The sequence below is a fragment of the Glandiceps talaboti genome, chromosome 5 (genome assembly GCF_964340395.1).
Source record: "Glandiceps talaboti chromosome 5, keGlaTala1.1, whole genome shotgun sequence".
Classification (NCBI taxonomy): Eukaryota; Metazoa; Hemichordata; class Enteropneusta; family Spengelidae; genus Glandiceps; species Glandiceps talaboti.
The window spans coordinates 25390470-25409477 of NC_135553.1; the positions used below are offsets into that span (position 1 = coordinate 25390470).

Sequence of the window (19008 nt, forward strand, 5' to 3'; positions counted from 1 at the left end):
CACAGGCTATAAACACAACAATACCCACAATATGTAGTTACACAAATATGATATATTTTTGTACTGATCCAAGACAACTCTTATAAACATCAACAACACTATAAGTAGTCTGCTGGTAACAATTATATAAAAATACAAAGTCAGACAAATAATGTATACACATCTTACATATTCACAACATGTCATTATAAATATCATGATCTTATGGCTGTATTCCATCGAATATCACGGTAATATTGCTATGGCTGTATTCCATCGAATATCACGGTAATATTGCCATGGCTGTATTCCATCAAATATCACGGTAACATTGCTATGGCCGTATTCCATCGAATATCACGGTAATATTGCTATGGGCTGTATTCCATCGAATATCACAGTAACATTGCTATGGCCGTATTCCATCGAATATCACGGTAATATTGCTATGGCCGTATTCCATCGAATATCACGGTAATATTGCTATGGGCTGTATTCCATCGAATATCACGGTAATATTGCTATGGGCTGTATTCCATCGAATATCACGGTAATATTGCTATGGCTGTATTCCATCGAATATCACGGTAACATTGCTATGGCTGTATTCCATCGAATATCGCGGTAATATTGCTATGGCTGTATTCCATCAAATATCACGGTAACATTGCTATGGCTGTATTCCATCGAATATCACGGTAATATTGCTATGGCTGTATTCCATCGAATATCACGGTAATATTGCTATGGCTGTATTCCATCGAATATCACGTTAACATTGCTATGGCTGTATTCCATCGAATATCACGGTAATATTGCCATGGCTGTATTCCATCAAATATCACGGTAACATTGCTATGTCTGTATTCCATCAAATATCACGGTAATATTGCTATGGCTGTATTCCAACATAGAACATGGACACATCATACATCGATATTCTCCTACCCTAGCACATAAATTCTGTTTTCCTAACACGTATTATGTTTGCAGCAAAAATATCTGATTGTTTACAATTATTTACATCACTAAAATATTACTGCACAAAATGGATGGAATATACTATGTAAAAATGAAGTAGAATATGTATCCTTGTCTCAAAACATAGACTTCTTTTGTTTACGGTCAAAATCACATCTCTTTGGAACTTGAACTGCTATTTGTTGAGACTTTACTATTGAAAGTGATCATATTACTTGGTAAAATTAAGTCTAATGTATTGTTCTATATCAAAGCATAGACAACATGAACTGCTTTCGTTCATGGTCAAAATCACATTTTTCCAGAACTTCAAATGCTTCTGGTTTGTCAGAATTTTATTACTGAAAGTGATTTAATTTGTAGAAAAAAGTAGAATACTAGTAAATAGTCTTGTGTCAAAAAACATACTAATATTGTATATGGTCAAAATCATATTGTTTTGGAACTATGAACTTGAAATATGGTACTACTGGTTTGTCTAAGTTTCATTATTGAAAATGACACTATCTCAATACTGAACACATGTAAGGTTCGGGTTCAAATTAGCACATGAAAAAAGTTGGTTTGAACCTGGAATTCTAACATTGGGGTTTAATTTATGCTTATCCAGCAACTTTACAGAATTTATATTTTAAGACATGTAATCTCTCTAAATTATTGACAGGTCAGACAAACTGGTCTGCTGCATGGCTAGATCTAAATATTTTGTTCAAGTTTGCAAATAATGTATCTTGTGAAAGTGAGGTGTTGAAGTGTCTCAGGTCACAATGAATTATACACAGACAACACAAGATTTGAATCATCAGTAGACATTATGTACATAGCTATGAGGCAATCATGGATACTGAAAATAAGTTTGAACCCCATGGTAGCACTGATTTCAAATGAAAGCCAAAAATTGTATCACAGATTATGAATGAACCTGGGTAGTGTATTTTACATTCTAGTAAAATCCTTATTTACAATTTTTGATACATTTATACATCAACTTCTTATATAAAGACATTGATACAAGTAACAGTCAGTCAGTCAGTCAGTCAGTCAGTCAGCCAGTCAATCAGCCAGTCAACATCCTCTCTCATATCTACATGTTAGTTGTGGACTGTATACACCATCAGCTGTGTAATGTCTACCACTGAATCATAGCATCCTCAACCCTCGTAACATGATGTATTGTGTCGAATATAGCATTTTTCTGAATATTAAACTATTTGCACTCTTTTGTACTAAGTATGGCACTCTATGTATGGTAAACTCCAACTAGTATCAGACTAGTTCATCTCACAGATTCCCAGAGTTGACCATGCTCATTTAGTGTCTCATCTTATTTTGGGGAATTTCTTCCGTTGGCCTGCAGGTACACTTGTCTTTGGCCTCAATGCTGTAAAAACAATACATGCACATTTGTCAATATCAATTTTATCTTTGTGAAATTTATGACACTGAACGATATATATTATAAACATTGAAATATATTGAAAGTGATGTTTTAATCCGGTATATATAAAAAGTGAAATATATTAAAGAAACATGGAATAATTTCAATGTATTTATTATAAATAACAACAACATCAGAATGATTATATCAGTCACAACATACCAGAGTATGAAAGCACAGTGCTACACTACTTGAATGATACTATGTATTTGGGTCAATTGGGAAGGACCTTTGACTACTCTCATTTAATTCCTTATTTCAAAACTCAAATCTAGCTAGTATGGCACATCAGACACACTTGCTGATACTCTCTATTTGAAAAGATTGGGGCAAGTCTCCAGCATAATAGTAATCCACTGACTTTAGAGGGCGCTAGACCAAAAAAACTCAGAAAGATTACTCTCTGCATCTGTTCCCATACCATGTCAGTGTTTTACTGTTGGGAAACTCACCTTGATCTACAGCAGGATTAGTTTGTGCATGTGGATCGTTATAATGGGCCATAACATGACTATCGTTTGTTAACTGAACATCTTGGTCTCTGTTCTGATTGCTGTAAAAACACAATACACACAGCAGGTTACATTATTATAGTAAAAACAAAACAATGATGAATTTTGAAACCAGAGCACACATTTTCATTTGAATTTGACAAAATGACTGTGAAATCTCTGTCATCATAATTCATTATTGGTACTTGACTTGTGTAGCTTGGTATTGTGATCCTCGGAAATGTATGACAACAACACTATCAGCTCAAGCAGTCGTATGAAATCAAACACATACTATTGCTTATCTTCACAACTTATAAATCACATATTACATTAATAATAATAATATTAATAAAGTATATTTATAATGCGCCTGTTCTCCGGAGAGAGCTCCAGGTGCAGACACAGAACTTCTTACAAAATGAAAGAATGCCAAGTAACAATTTGAAAACATGGTAAGGATACAGAGAGAAATATGTAAATGAGTGAGAGTCACGATTGCAATAGAGTGGAAGGAAGACTTAGAGTGAGAGTGACAAAGACTGTTCCAAATTGAAGGAGCAGTTTAAGAAAAGGAACGCTCGCTGAGCTTCTTAGTGACAAATGGTGTCTTTAGGATGCAGGTATCAGAATGGATCAGGTACATTGGTTCAAACATTGACCTTTAACCTTTGTAGAACTTACCGGATCATGGTATGTCTCTCCTTGTGTAGGATTTCTTTGTTGTTTGTAAATAGAATAGTATGATAAGGTATAGGTGCATCACAGGTAGGTAGGATACCTCTAGCAGTAGCTGTCACTGTGTCTAGTATTCCATTGTACACCAGTAGATCATCTACCAATAGCTGTACATATAGACAATATATATCTCTTAAAGTCTTTGTTAATGTAATGAATTAGTAATGACTGTATTAGAGAATATGTCAGTAGCTATAGTATTGTAACTGAGAAGGAAGTTGGCTGGGGCTGGGACTTGAACCAGGGTCAGACCAAATACTTGACAGATGCTCTACCAACTGTCTTATCCTGGCCAATGTCCACTGACCCTACCACAATATATGTATGTATGTATGTATGTATGTATGTATGTATGTATGTATGTATGTATGTATGTATGTATGTGTGTGTGTGTGTGTGTGTATGTATGTATGTATGTATGTATGTATGTATGTATGTATGTATGTATGATGTATGTATGTATGTATGTATGTATGTATGTATGTATGTATGTATGTATGCATGTATGTATAAATGAAAGAAGACGAGTCTGATATTACATTATTGATTTACACTACGGACCGTTTCACCAGAAGGATCGTAGGGTGTAACAGTAGTCGTTGGCTTTACATTCTGCTGTATGTACATAACTTATGCGTGTTCATTGATATATAAATATAATTAATAAAGTATATAATAAAATGTTACCAAACGATGTCAACTATGTCTCTGGGAAAAATATTTTATTATAACCGCCGACAAATCAATGACCTTGAAAAGCAGAACTGAATTAATCAGTAAATGCCGGCATGCTAACAAGTTTTTACTTAATAATACGTAACCTTTATTTACAATTTTTTTGTGTACACACAGCCTTCAGTGAACACACATAAGTTATGTACATAAAGCAGAATGTAAAGCCAACGACTACTATTACACCCTACTATTACACCCCGACGATCCTTCTGGTTAAACGGCCTGTATGGTAAATACATAATGTAATATCAGACTTGTCTTCTTTTCTTACTGTCACTCTCTTTAAATTACATGATACTATTTTCCAGCAGGCTACATAATGAAAGTCAGAACATATGGAGTTGAAGTCACTATCATTTTACAAAAATTACATTGAAAATAAGCTTCAGTGGCAGATAATACAAGGGTGGAAAAGTTGATTTGCAAGCAAACTTTCCTGGCATTGAACAACTAGTAGATATACAGTAGTTGTGAACAGTACATGTAAGAAATATTCCATTAAACTTACAGCAAACTCTTTGACTCCCCTTGTTGGTGTTTTACTGTAGTTCCAGAGTTTTATCATTGATACAGTCACTGGCTGGTCAAATATTACATACACTAAATTGAGCTGAAACAAAACAGAAATGGAAAGAAAATGCAGTTTAGTGTACTTCAATATCGACAAACAATCGTAACGGTAGTTTAACACAGGAATTTGTACACACTCAACAGTATGGGTAGTGATACATCGATCATAAAAAATACCATTTACTGACCTGTGAGGGCAGTATACATGGTTAGTGACATCATACAAACATACAGACTGGCTTGTGATAGTATAGGCACTAACCATACACATTATGACATATCATAAAAATAGCGACCTGTGAGGACAGTATTGATGGCTAATGGCAAATCACAAAACATATCATAGCCTGACCTGTGAGGGCAGTATAGATGGCTAATGACATAGCACAAAACATATCAGACTGACCTGTGAGGGCAGTATAAATGACTAATAACATAGCACAAATATATCAGACTGACCTGTAAGGGCAGTATTGGGGCTATCCACATATGTCTACCATCCATGGTATCATTGATACCATCAATCAACTTGTCTGGTGTTCTAACATCATTCTCAACACCGTCTAATACATTAACACTGGCAGGATATGCAGCAATATCTGGATTACTATGTATGAGGAAAATCAACATCATTCGCTTCACTATTCTGAAACCAGTAACCTCTTTACGATGGCACTTCACAGTTACTATTTTTTATGCGTCAGTGGTAAAAATATTCTCTGGCTACAAGTTTTAGGTAACTCTAGGCAATATCATAATGTACAGTTATAACACAGTACATTATCAATTTCAAGTCCATGTGATTGTGACTTCCTGTTTGATTTTCTTATATCAATTAAATACCATTACACACACACACACCAAGCCACACTTACAAGTGCATGCATGCACAAACACGTGCACATACACACATCTATAACAACCACTACCAATCACCCATCTTTACCATCATAGCAGTGAGCATGCTTCGGAAATGTTGTTGGAAAATCTGTGGAAGTAGGACAACAGCAGAGTCTGAGGCTCTGAGCCAGGCATCTAAGGGACACAAAATGTATATAATACCAGTAGTGAAAGGATACTGTTCTGTGTTAATTCAATGACATTGCCATGGTCATCATAAAACTCTATACCATTCAGTCCTACATAGTATGGATCACCCCATGTTGATATACACTGGAACTGAAACACAACTGAGAATTCAAGTTAAGGAATAGGTAACATTGCCAACAACACATTGCAAGGTTTGTTTCTGTGCATTTAAAGAAAGAAATGACTTCACCCTCTATACCAAATATGAAACACTGTCAAAATCATAAAATTAGCCTCAAATCGATGTATCTACTACCCTTGTATTTCACACTCTATTCATTACAGATGACAATTAAAACAGGATGTCCAGTACAATGGGTTTGTGCTACATTGCATAATTCTTGTTGACTTCATACTTTTTTCTCAAATAACAGTACAACTATAACATTGACTGATCTACCTCTAACAGCATTCCATTCATTGTACATTACTACATCTAAACACAATGTTCAATAGAAAGTGTTTGTAATATATTGCATATCATGCAAAACAGTCTCACGACAACCAATTATCTTGCTTATAGACATGATTTAACTATTACTAGCAAAACACAGGTGGTAATTTTAAAACTCAGATTAAACAAATCTGAACATCTGATGGAAGAAATAATAATAATATTATGGATACATAAAGTAAACCTAGAAACATGCAAATATCCTCCTATGGATTTAAATGGTACTTGGATGGAGAAGAACTTTGAAAATATCTGCCATATTTTGTGAACAGATTCTATACTTTTGGTTCATCATTACAAAATCTCCTACAGCAATTGATAAAATGTATGGCATGGCTTAAGGCTATAGTTATGGCATGCAATAAATACATCATTTATTTAAAGCTAAATAAGTTTTGCTGTTCATTCATGTAATAATCTTTGCAGCATAGAAGTGTACATTGTAACAGTTGAAAGGATACAACCACATGGCATAATCATTGGCTGATAGTCTTGACTTGCTTCTTCTGGCGCAGCAACACTTCCCCTGAGACAAAACATACAATGACTTTGATTATAAATGAAATGGTTGGAGACTGTATATATGTGTGTGTGTGTGTATGTGTGTGCATACATGTGTGTGTGTGTGTCTGTGCATAGTGTCAACAATGACAATGTGCCCCCTATATACATACAAATTGACATCACACATCACTACTTTATTCTCATACCAAATAGCTACTTCATTAACCAATATAAAAGCTGAGATCATGACGTGGCCTCGCCTCTAAGTCTGAGTCTCTATATACAGTTCCAACACTTTGAAATACTGCAGTCTCCACATTGCTTCACATAAACTACTTTCCTATTATCTTATAACATTATACACAACACCACTTCACATTACCTAATACCCAATATAAATCCTTGATGAAGTAACAACAACTTGTTGGAGTCAAGATGACATGTGCAATGTATGTGTGTAATATGTACTACATGTGCATTGTGAGCTAAATGACATCCATTTTACCAACTCTATTCTAACTCTAGAGGGCAGCATTTAGTGGCAATATGTATTCCATTGTCACATCTCTTTCAATTGTTTTCTATCTTATGTCTTACCTTACACCATATTCACCATCACGACTACTGGGCTTGGATTTACTAGTATTACTAACATCAAATACTAACTCCTGGGCAAAGTCAAAGAAGCAGTTACCAGGTCCTTTACGAATCAAGAATCCTTCAGACGGCGACATCACATGATTGTCTAGTGTAACATGAACAACTTTAGCCTAGGTACGAGACATAGAATTACATTGTAGTATGTACAGTAAATGAGTGCAATTACAGTTTCAATCTTTGACTACTGTTGCACTTCAGATGGATTTTTCAAAAAGTTTGATGACAATCTAACATAAGAGATGAAGAATAGTGAAATCCTTGTCAGGAAATACATGCATTTCAAAAATATTCTAAATATCTATATCACATACAATAAGTAACTGCAATGATACACAACTAAATAGTCATAGATTTTCATTTTATTCTATCAATAGCAATAACTTTCAAAAAAAATCTCACTTAAAGCCCAGGAAAATGTAAAAAGAATAAGGTGGGAATGTCGGTGGAGTGGGGTAAAAGTCAAAAATGACATGAGGAGAGAAATGAAAAAGCAAAGGGGTATGAATGGGGGAGGGGAGATATGTAAGGAAAGGGACAGGCGTGGGTGGGGGGGGGAGTAAGAAATGTGGGAGGTAGCAAATAACAAATGGGTAATGAGACTGTTTAATGTCACAGTTTGACACAGACTTTATGACATTATTCTAGGGCAGACATTAGTTATACAAGTACACATGTACTAGTACAGCAACTCACCCCTCTATATGTATCCTCTGGTGATTTATTATAATTCCATATTCTAAGTCCAGATACTTCAATAGGCTCATCTAAGTTGATTGATATACTGTGTTCTTCCCCTTCAAGGAATGGAATCAACCACATGTGTTGATCTGTCATGGTGACATTCATTCCATCAATCAATCTAGAAAATTAATAAGTAAGTCACAGCATTTATCAAGGTGTTGCTTAAACAGAGAAGTGTAAATTAATGATACTGAATCATATATACAGAGTTGAGTTTACTTGGTGTTGATACGATCATTAATCAAAGCTTTCTCTAACTATTTAGATTGATCTATTTTTGTTCCTGTTCAGTGCCATAGAGCATTACGTCATATAAGATTTTGACACTATACAAATTCTTTTGATTGATTGATTGATTGATTGATTGACTATAAACGTGGACAGACATAATACAAATATCCAAGGTTCACAATACAACATATTTTTTATTCACTGAGGGATAACAGATCAAAGCCAAAACAAGACTAAAAGATTACAAGCAATAATCATATAGTATTTGCTCTCATGCTTGCAGTGTTTTCTGTTGTACTTTCACTTGTGTACTGCGACAGAGAACACTGCAAGTATGCACACAAATATCCTGGAGTACGCCATACTTGCACTCCCACATCATGGTCTTCTGTTATATTATTACCCAATGCTTTACTTCATTCATGAAACTATCAGTGACATAAGGGGCCTTGTCACTACGAGTCAAAGACAAATGGTGACAAACACTTATGTCACAGGAATTTTCTAGCTGAATGTGCACCACTCTCTGTGTTCTCAAATTATCAAGACTTACTTATCCAATGTTCTTTCATCATTGTGGTAATCTGGCAGATCATTCAAATCTCTGGGATGAGCATCAATCTGATCCAGATTAATATTAATCACATCTCCCTGCTTATCCAGTACTTCTAATCCAGTTAATCCGAGGTAATGAGGATCACCCCATGTCTCAGTGAAGTGTAACTTTAAATCTACAACAAGGGGTAAGTATATATATAGATATATATTATATGTATCACTTCATGCAGTTAAACTCTGTAAAATGCAGTCACAGGGTTTACTTATATCACACACACACACACGCACACGCACACACACACACACACACACACAAACAAACAAACAAACAAACACAATATGACAGTGGAGTTTGGAAGCAATGATTCATATAATGTACTTTAACCTTGATAGTTGGGTGAATATCAACAAATACTATTCCTTGAAATTGATATTACCTAAGTTTTAAGTACGTCACAGGTTATTAAAACAAATTCTGGGTGAATTAACACTTTTGCTGTAATATTATGTTTATGTGGACATAAAGCAAAGAGAACAAATAATAGGCATGAAAGTAATTTGATTTTGTCAGTTCAAATGAATGGAAAATAATGCATGAAGTGTAGCTTACATTGTCCCCTAGGTGTCTTGCCATCAGCTGTACTTGTTATAATATCATCTATTGCAAAATCTAATGAATCATTTAGTTGTTTTGGAGGTAACACTTCTGCTGAAGTAAATGGTCTCATCTGAAAATATATAATAACAATTTGTAAGTATAACAAGACTGTGATATAGTTGTTTGTGTTCTTTCAAGACACAACACAGCACAAGACAAAATATCAGACAAGACAAGATATCATAGGATAACACAGCACATCACTGTCAACTCAGAGTCCCAAGACAATACAACATAACACAAGAGACATCAACCAAACAACAGAAGATAACATACATGTAACAGATGACAAGGAGAAGACAAGATAACACAGCATGACACAAGGGGAACCTACAATGCTAGCATGTCTTGTAAAACTCATTGTTCTGGTGATTCTCTTTCTGTTTGTACCTAAATCAACTACACTGGTGCAGTATAAATGTCAAAGCCCAAAGTTTGATTTTCTTAAACTATATAGAAAAATGTATACTTATTATGAAGATATCTGAATGGTCTTTCCATTTACAACAGTATGAAATACGGCCTTGTGCAGAAATTTTCAGCAAAACGTAATGTTTATTTTCTTTCTAAATCTACCTAAACACAAAATAAAAGAGCACAACTCAAAACACATCACACAACGCAAGACATTACACAAACCTAGACAACGCAGCACAATACAAAATAAGACATTGTACAGAACAAAACACAACATCATTCAGAAGAAGATAATATGAAGACAATATGACAAGATAACAGTAGAATAGAGCTGAATACAAAACTACTGTAAAATGGACAAAACAGGACAGAACAGACAAACCAGAGCAGAAGAGTGGACAATATGACACATACAAAAAAAATACAACATAAAATAACAATAAATGATGACAGAAATCATCTCATACTTCATTGTATGATAGAGTATCTATAATACATTCTCTATACTTACATCATCTTCATCAGCTGTAGGTGGCCGTTCTATGTCATGTGTTCTTGCACTAAATATCTCCTCGGCCTCGTAAGTTTCATCATATCTTGACATTGCTTCTAGGATGTCATCGTCAGTTGTAAATAAAATAGTCTGTTGAAAAGGAACACAGAATATACCCTAGTTATAGACTTATCAATGGATTGTCATTGTCAGCTGTAAATAAAATAGTCTGTTGGCAGCGACATAAAACACACCAAGCCATAAATCAAGTTATCAAAATATCAAGAATGATTTCTGATATAAAGTAACCCTTTTTCTTTCAATTTTTATAAACCTTCAGAAGAAATTTTCATTTGAAAATGTTCCAGAAAATTTGCCTCCATCCATAATCTGTTGACTTGTAGACATTATCTCCTAGAAATTTTATGAATTCATTAATAGAATTCTGAAATATTATAATTACAACTTTGAAATGAATTAATACACCTTTATTTATCAAAGAACTATATCATCAAACAGTTGAACACTCAGTTCTCACTCTGTGCAAATTTCAATAAATCAGCTAAGCTAGGGAGGGAACAGTCTGTACGGTACGCCGTGATAGGGCGCCTCACACATCAATCGACCCCTTTCACCTAGTCTGTAAGGTATGCCATGATAGGGCGCCCTCACACATCAATCAATCCCTTTCACCTAGTCGGTAAGGTATGCTATGATAGGGTGCCCTCATACATCACTCAACCCCTTTCACCTAGTCTGTAAGGTATGCTATGATAGGGCGTCCTCACACATCAATCAACCCCTTTCACCTAGTCTGTAAGGTACACCGTGATAGGGCGCCCTCACACATCAATCAACCCCTTTCACCTAGTCTGTAAGGTACACCGTGATAGGGCGCCCTCACACATCAATCAACCCCTTTCACCTAGTCTGTAAGGTACACCATGATAGGGCACCCTCACACATCACTCAACCCCTTTCACTTAGTCTGCAAGGTATGCCGTGATAGGGCGCCCTCACACATCAATCAACCCCTTTCACCTAGTCTGTAAGGTATGCAATGATAGGGCACCTTCACACATCACTCAACCCCTTTCACCTAGTCTGTTAGGTACGCCATGATAGGGCACCCTCACACATCACTCAACCCCTTTCACCTAGTCTGTAAGGTATGCTATGATAGGGTGCCCTCACACATCAATCAACCCCTTTCACCTAGTCTGTAAGGTACGCCGTGATAGGGCACCCACACACATCAATCAACCCCTTTCACCTAGTCTGTAAGGTACGCCATGATAGGGCACCCTCACACATCAATCAACCCCTTTCACCTAGTCTGTAAGGTACGCCATGATAGGGCACCCTCACACATCACTCAACCCCTTTCACCTAGTCTGTAAGGTATGCTATGATAGGGCACCCTCACACATCAATCAACCCCTTTCACCTAGTCTGTAAGGTACGCCATGATAGGGCACCCTCACACATCACTCAACCCCTTTCACCTAGTCTGTAAGGTACGCCATGATAGGGCACCCTCACACATCACTCAACCCCTTTCACCTAGTCTGTAAGGTACGCCGTGATAGGGCACCCTCACACATCACTCAACCCCTTTCACCTAGTCTGTAAGGTATGCTATGATAGGGTGCCCTCACACATCAATCAACCCCTTTCACCTAGTCTGTAAGGTACGCCGTGATAGGGCGCCCTCACACATCAATCAACCCCTTTCACCTAGTCTGTACGGTACGCCATGATAGGGCGCCCTCACACATCAATCAACCCCTTTCACCTAGTCTGTAAGGTATGCTATGATAGGGCACCCTCACACATCAATCAACCCCTTTCACCTAGTCTGTTAGGTACGCCATGATAGGGCACCCTCACACATCACTCAACCCCTTTCACCTAGTCTGTAAGGTATGCTATGATAGGGTGCCCTCACACATCAATCAACCCCTTTCACCAGGCCGGTGAAGTCAGAGTGACATGGCATATCTTATAGTCTAGGGAGGGAAGTTAGGATTGAGATTTATACAAGTACAGTTCAAGAGCATCTCTGTGATCAGCAAATGAAACTAACAAAATTATCCCACTGCTAGCAAATAACAAGTGTTCATAAAGTTGTTGATATTAGTACTCAGTCTTCAATATCTGTGCTAAAAAAAAAAACTACCCATAAATGAAATAGTTTTACTTACATCTCCAAATGAATCAGTTTGACCCAGAATACCACCACTTGCCCTGTAACATGAAAAGTCATCAACACATGTGACAGTGTACACATAAAATGGAAGTAGTGAATGAGGCTTTATTGTGCTATGCAGAGACCTTCTATCTCTTATCATTCAGATTTGCTATATGGGAACTAAGGTATCAGGCTCACTCCATGTAACTGATTGTGTTCATTGAGTGATATTTTTATATGTTAGCTCTTTGAATTCAGACTATTCTGGGGTAACATCAAGCTAATAATCCCCTACCAGTACTAAGTACAAAATAAAATTACATTCTATAGTTCATATTTTGACATGCAGGAGACTAAGTATACAACATGCTCTTTCGTATTAACATGGAAATGACATGCACCCTCAGTGGCAGCCTTTCAGTGTACATCCAGGTCCTTGATATGTGAGCCTCACTCTCACTCTCTTTGTCATGTGACAATGAAGATCACAGCCTTTCTGTTATCAACATTTTCTAGTAGAATCTACCTCAAGATCTTATTCTGAGCTGAATTTGTTCACCTGGATAGGTTTCTTACTATCTTAGCGACACTCAACCAAGGTTTGGATCTTTTCTGAGTGAATTTGAGATACTATCTGAGTTACTATCTGTATCTGCCTCTTTTTGTCATATAGTTCAAATCTTTCACCAGCCATTTAGCCACACCTTGACACCTTGGATGTGTTAGGAATTTACTGTCTTGTGCTAGATCAAATGGAATATTGTTTTTGATATGTTTCATCACAAAATCATTGTAACATCTAAGCTCATTATACATTATATTAAGCTCAGAACCAGAAGTTGTGAATATCTTACCTCGCTATCTCTCCTTTGAATATACATCGTCCATCCAGGGTAATATCCACGTCTTTTGCTCCTCGGAATGAGTGAATCCGAGATTTGTTGTAATTCTAAAACATAAAGAAAATATGAAATTCTTAGTATACAAGCTTTTGTGACAAGTCAATCACTGTGGTGAACATAAAGTGAACACTTTATGAAATACTATAGTACAAGCCAAGTTTTGGTAAGTGTAGCTAGCCTAATAGCATGCTCTAAAGAAGTATTTTGAGTTGAACGTAAAAATATAGGATCTCATTTCATAACCAGGCATTGTCAGACATTTGTAAGTGAAATAAACAAACAAGTTTTTACAATAAACCATTCCTTGGTGTTTTGGCATGATAGCTATGGCAATTGTTTCTGGCCTCTTTTGTCAAACTTTTGCCACTAGAGGCACTAATTTATCATATAGCTTTTTCTTATTCACTCATCTACATAGGAATTCAAGCTGACTTTCCCTTACACTGTTAAAAGTTACTATATACCTGTCAGTTACAGATCTTACCAATACATTCTTGCTGTAACAATCCTGGCTAGCAACCGAGTTACATTTTTTAAAATTTCAATGCACAGAAACCCATTGGATGCATTGCATTAAACAAATCTAAAGAAAATTTGTGCTACTTGCAGAAACTTTCAGTCCATTTTTTTAAGCGTGTGAAATTCTTCCATACCCTTATCTTGGTAATTCTGATGAGCATTCTCCTTACAATAACTATGTACTACTAGAGGAAATCCTTTGTCCAATTTCAAGTATAATTCTATTTTCTTGTTACTCACCCATATCCTTATCATGGCAATCCTGGCTGGCTTTTCCAAGGTTAGATAAATCATGTGATTTCTATCGGGTTGAAATGGTGCAAGCCACATATGTATATCATCTTTAGTTATGTTGATACCATCAACTAAATTTGTCACAACTCTGGGATCACTACAGTAGTCATCTAAGATATTGATGTCTGATGGATCAGCTGTAATCTAAAAGGTAAACAGAAATTAGAGATGCATGATAAATAAAATATGAAAAGTCAAATAATTTGTATGTATAAACTGTAAGGGTTTATATATACAGCAATATGAAGTGAAGGTCTTGTGCAAGCAGGACAAAACATGTCATAGGAAAACCAAGCATTGGAATGGCATTGTACTGCATAATCAAGGTTGAATGAATCTAGAACACATTTGTCAACCTTTATACATTTATCATAAATTTGACAGAAAATAGTCATTAAAGGGGCACAAGCTGAGTTGATATGTTTGTAGAGTGTCATTTTCAAATTCAAATAAGACCAAATATACAATCTTAAAAAGCCATAGAAAAAATGTAGTATTGACTGGTTCCCTTGAATTTAAGGGGGTCTCACTAGATGAAGTTCAAAGTTCGCCTTTTGTTGGGGTCAACATTGACAATACGCTGTCTTGGAAGCAGCATATAGCTGAGGTGAAAAAGAAAATTAGTAGAATGACAGGTGTGTTTTATAAGTTACGTTACACGGTTCCAGAATATGTACTTGTACTGATGTATAATGCTTTTGTTATGCCCCATATCACCTACTGTCTCGAAGTGTGGGGTAACACGTGTCCGACATACCTGAATGAAATATTTTTAATTCAAAAAAGAATAGTGCGCACCATAACAGATAGTCATTGGTGTGCTCACTCGGAGCCATTATTTAAAAGGTTGAATATTCTTGACATTTTCAAACAGCACAAATTACAGCTTGCCGTTCTCGTTCATGACGTTTTGCACCTCAGATTACCGGATACCTTTCAGGATTTTTTCACTCCCATTAAACACTCCTTCACAACACGACAGAGCACCAGAAACGACCTTACTATCCCAAAAGCAAACCATAGGACTGGTCAGTTCACTGTCAAGTATGCAGGTGCTAAACTATGGAATAGCATCCCTTACAACATTCGCAACATAAATAGCAGAAGTCATTTTCAAACAGAGTTCAAAAACTATCTCCAATCATTGTAAACTAGTTATACTTCATATTCATAGAGATTGATTACCGTTTGTCTGTATATTTAAGTAGGTCATTTGTTGTTTCTTTGTATTTGTGTATTTGCTTGTTTGGTTGTTGTTGTTGTTGTTGTCCACCTATATTTATACAATGTATTTTGTAAATCCTTTATGATTTTTTTCTATTCTGTCAATATTGCAATATACTCAATTTGACCAGCAGCCCCAGTAATTAGTAATTCCTAATCCCTAAGATTGTAAAAGGGGACGGACTCGACTAGTTGCAAAGACAACTATTTTTCGTCTCCCTTTCCCAAGTCGAATACTTCATATATTGTAGAATTGTTATATATGTATATGTATATATATATTTCTGGGAAAAAAGAAGATTATTATTTTTATCTGTGTACTAAAAGGTACTCACAGTATTCTACATACTACTGATGTATACCTAACCATCACTTGCATTTGACTGAACTCAAATCTGGTACTAGGATATAACTCATAAACAGTCCGATGATGTAATTTTTATAATTAGTATACCACCCTCTAGTGTCCACTTACTGAAGCATATTTAAACCATCACTTGTAATTCATTGAACTCAAAGCTGGTACTATACTGGTAATAGGATATAACTTATAAATGATCCAATGATGTAATTTATTATATGTGTCAAAAAATGTACAGGAACTCCCTACTGTGCAATCTACAGTTCTAACAATGCCAGAACACAAATTGTCATAGAAGGTATGCATTGGCATTAACATTATATTAGTATAGTAAATCAAAGATTTATGTAAGTATTTTCACACAAGTAAAAAAAAAGCTTATAAACTCAGCTTGTGCCACTTTAATTGCTTTGGAGAAAATTCCAGCGTACTATACAATCATACAGTAATTTAGCAAAGGAAACATATTTCTACAAATTTCCCACATTTGCTGCAAATTTTTATAAATTTCTCATCAAAAGGGAGAAAGTGTGTAAAGTAACATTTGTAACTCACCTGTGTAACTTTGATGGGTTCACCAGAACTTTGAAATATTTCAATTCCATTCAGTCCAACATAATGTTTATCACCCCATGTAGACTGTATATTAATGTCTATATGCTGACCAAAAGGCAACTCTGGAATCTCAAAATCACTGCAAGACAATCAAAGTATATGTACTGGCACTGACTGCAATCAATCTCAAAATCACTGCAAGACAATCAAAGTATGTATGTATGTATGTATGTGTGTGTGTGTGTGTGTGTGTGTGTGTGTGTGTGTGTGTGTGTGTGTGTGTGTACGTACGTACATACGTAAGTACGTATGTATGTATGCATGTATATGTATGTATAACAAGGCATCTTTTCTCTATAAAAACACCTACCTATCTCCATCATCTTCATCTTCCTCTTCTTCCACCTCTTCCTTGATAGTATCGGTAGATTTCATCTTTGTTTGTGATATGTATTTATCTAATGCATCACCTGATGAAAAGGAGTATCAAAATAGAAAAACCAAATATTTCAGTGGCTATCTCACTTTGATGTCAAGACATTAGTAGCAGATGTTGAGTAGTGAGGGATTTGACCTGATTTGTAACAGTTAATTGTCTCTGATGGAAAGTATGGAAAGAGAACACTGGATATCTTATAGGCACTGTAACATTTCAATGCCAAGGTAACTGTAATAAATACTGTGCAATAACCTTAAAGATTAGTACAGCTATTTTTTCAACCAATATTACTCCATGTGTGTACTTATGAGTTTATACTGAAATCACTAATCACAATATTGATAATAGTGTTCATTCAGTCATCAGTATGATATGTATCATAATTTTGCAATGGCAACACAATGTAACATTACCATATTTTACCTTGGAAATATTATCAATGCTGATTCTCTGCAGGTAACTGTGTTTTTATTATAGCCAGTAAGTGGGTAAATTCACACTGCGTGCCCTATAGATGTGACAAACCAAGGCCCCCCCCCCCCCTCCTTCCCAACCCCAACCCCCAAAAGTAGTATGATAGGGAAGTATGTGATGAACCCTTCTCTGTAACTATGCATGGTTTCAAACTTAAGGAACCATGCTGGATATATGTCAATAAGCCTGATATCACTACACCTATTTCACCTACCTTGAACATCTAGATTCATATTGGCAAGTCTTCCCCGATGTGATTTATCAAAGAATGAAAGTGAGCTCCAGGACTCTTCTAAACTTAGATCTTGATTTTGCCTCCACTTAGCCCTTGTAGTTAGAGAACTTTCTGCCATGTCTGACAACCTATCTTGTTGTTTCTTTGGGTAGATCAGTCCAGCTGACCATTCCTCCTCCTCCACTGTCATCAGAAAAAATTAACAAACAAGAAATGACCTCATGAACTTCAACTCAAGTACAAAATATGTACTCAGGCATAAAAGACACTATACAACTGCATGGCGCAAAGTACTGGTAAATTGTAGCATAATAATTTCAAAGAGTGAATCTCTATCTTGGTTGGTCTTCACCATCTTACACAGTGTCTATGTCATCAGTTTTGTGGCCCTTATTGTCTTACCAGCTTTGTAACACTTATTACCTCATCAGTTTTGTGGTACATATAATGTCATCAGTTTTGTGGTACATATAATTTCATTAGTTTTGTGGTACTTATGTCATCAGTTTTGTGGTACTTATGATGTCATCAGTTTTGTGGTACTCGTGATGTCATCAAGTTTTGTGATACTTATTATGTCATCATTTATTTGGTACTGGAAAGTTTTCAATCATTTCAAATATCTGCAAACAAAACTTCAATGAACAAACAATGACATCTGAAACCTAAAATACAAGATTAAAATCTAAATCTACAAATCTTTCTTGTGATATTTTTGTGCTATTGTTGTGATTGCCACACTTTGCATACCTTGTTTTGCTGATCTCCTACTGGATGGTCTGTCATCTTTATTCCCAAGAGAATCTTTGATGATTGATGATAGATCCCTGGAAAAAAAAGTTAGATAAAAGTTAGCATAGCATGAAAATATTTAAACCATACCTATTCCTGTACATTGATGCCTTCCCATCCCTTAATGTGTGGTGACTCACAAGAAAACCAAACTGAATTTCTTGTCATTTTGACCCACAACAAAAATCCTGTTCTATGTTAGTGCATACAACGTTCATCAAACAGTAAAATACGCTTGCTGGATCAAATTAAATAATTGTAGATCATTAAAAACAAAAACTACAT

The 19008-nt window shown here is 35.7% G+C and overlaps 1 protein-coding gene across 1 annotated transcript in view; it reads right to left on the bottom strand.

The window, feature by feature from the left end:
• Positions 1-7640: 7640 nt before the first annotated feature.
• The window catches only part of LOC144435036 (protein KATNIP homolog), a 30063-nt gene continuing 18695 nt past the window's right edge, over positions 7641-19008 (bottom strand). Inside the window, 13 exon segments of the mRNA XM_078123577.1 lie at positions 7641-7682; positions 7684-7749; positions 8333-8498; positions 9165-9342; positions 9780-9897; positions 10756-10887; positions 12942-12984; positions 13783-13877; positions 14590-14787; positions 16784-16922; positions 17154-17253; positions 17911-18114; positions 18682-18758. Of these exon segments, the coding sequence (XP_077979703.1) occupies positions 7641-7682; positions 7684-7749; positions 8333-8498; positions 9165-9342; positions 9780-9897; positions 10756-10887; positions 12942-12984; positions 13783-13877; positions 14590-14787; positions 16784-16922; positions 17154-17253; positions 17911-18114; positions 18682-18758 (1558 nt within the window).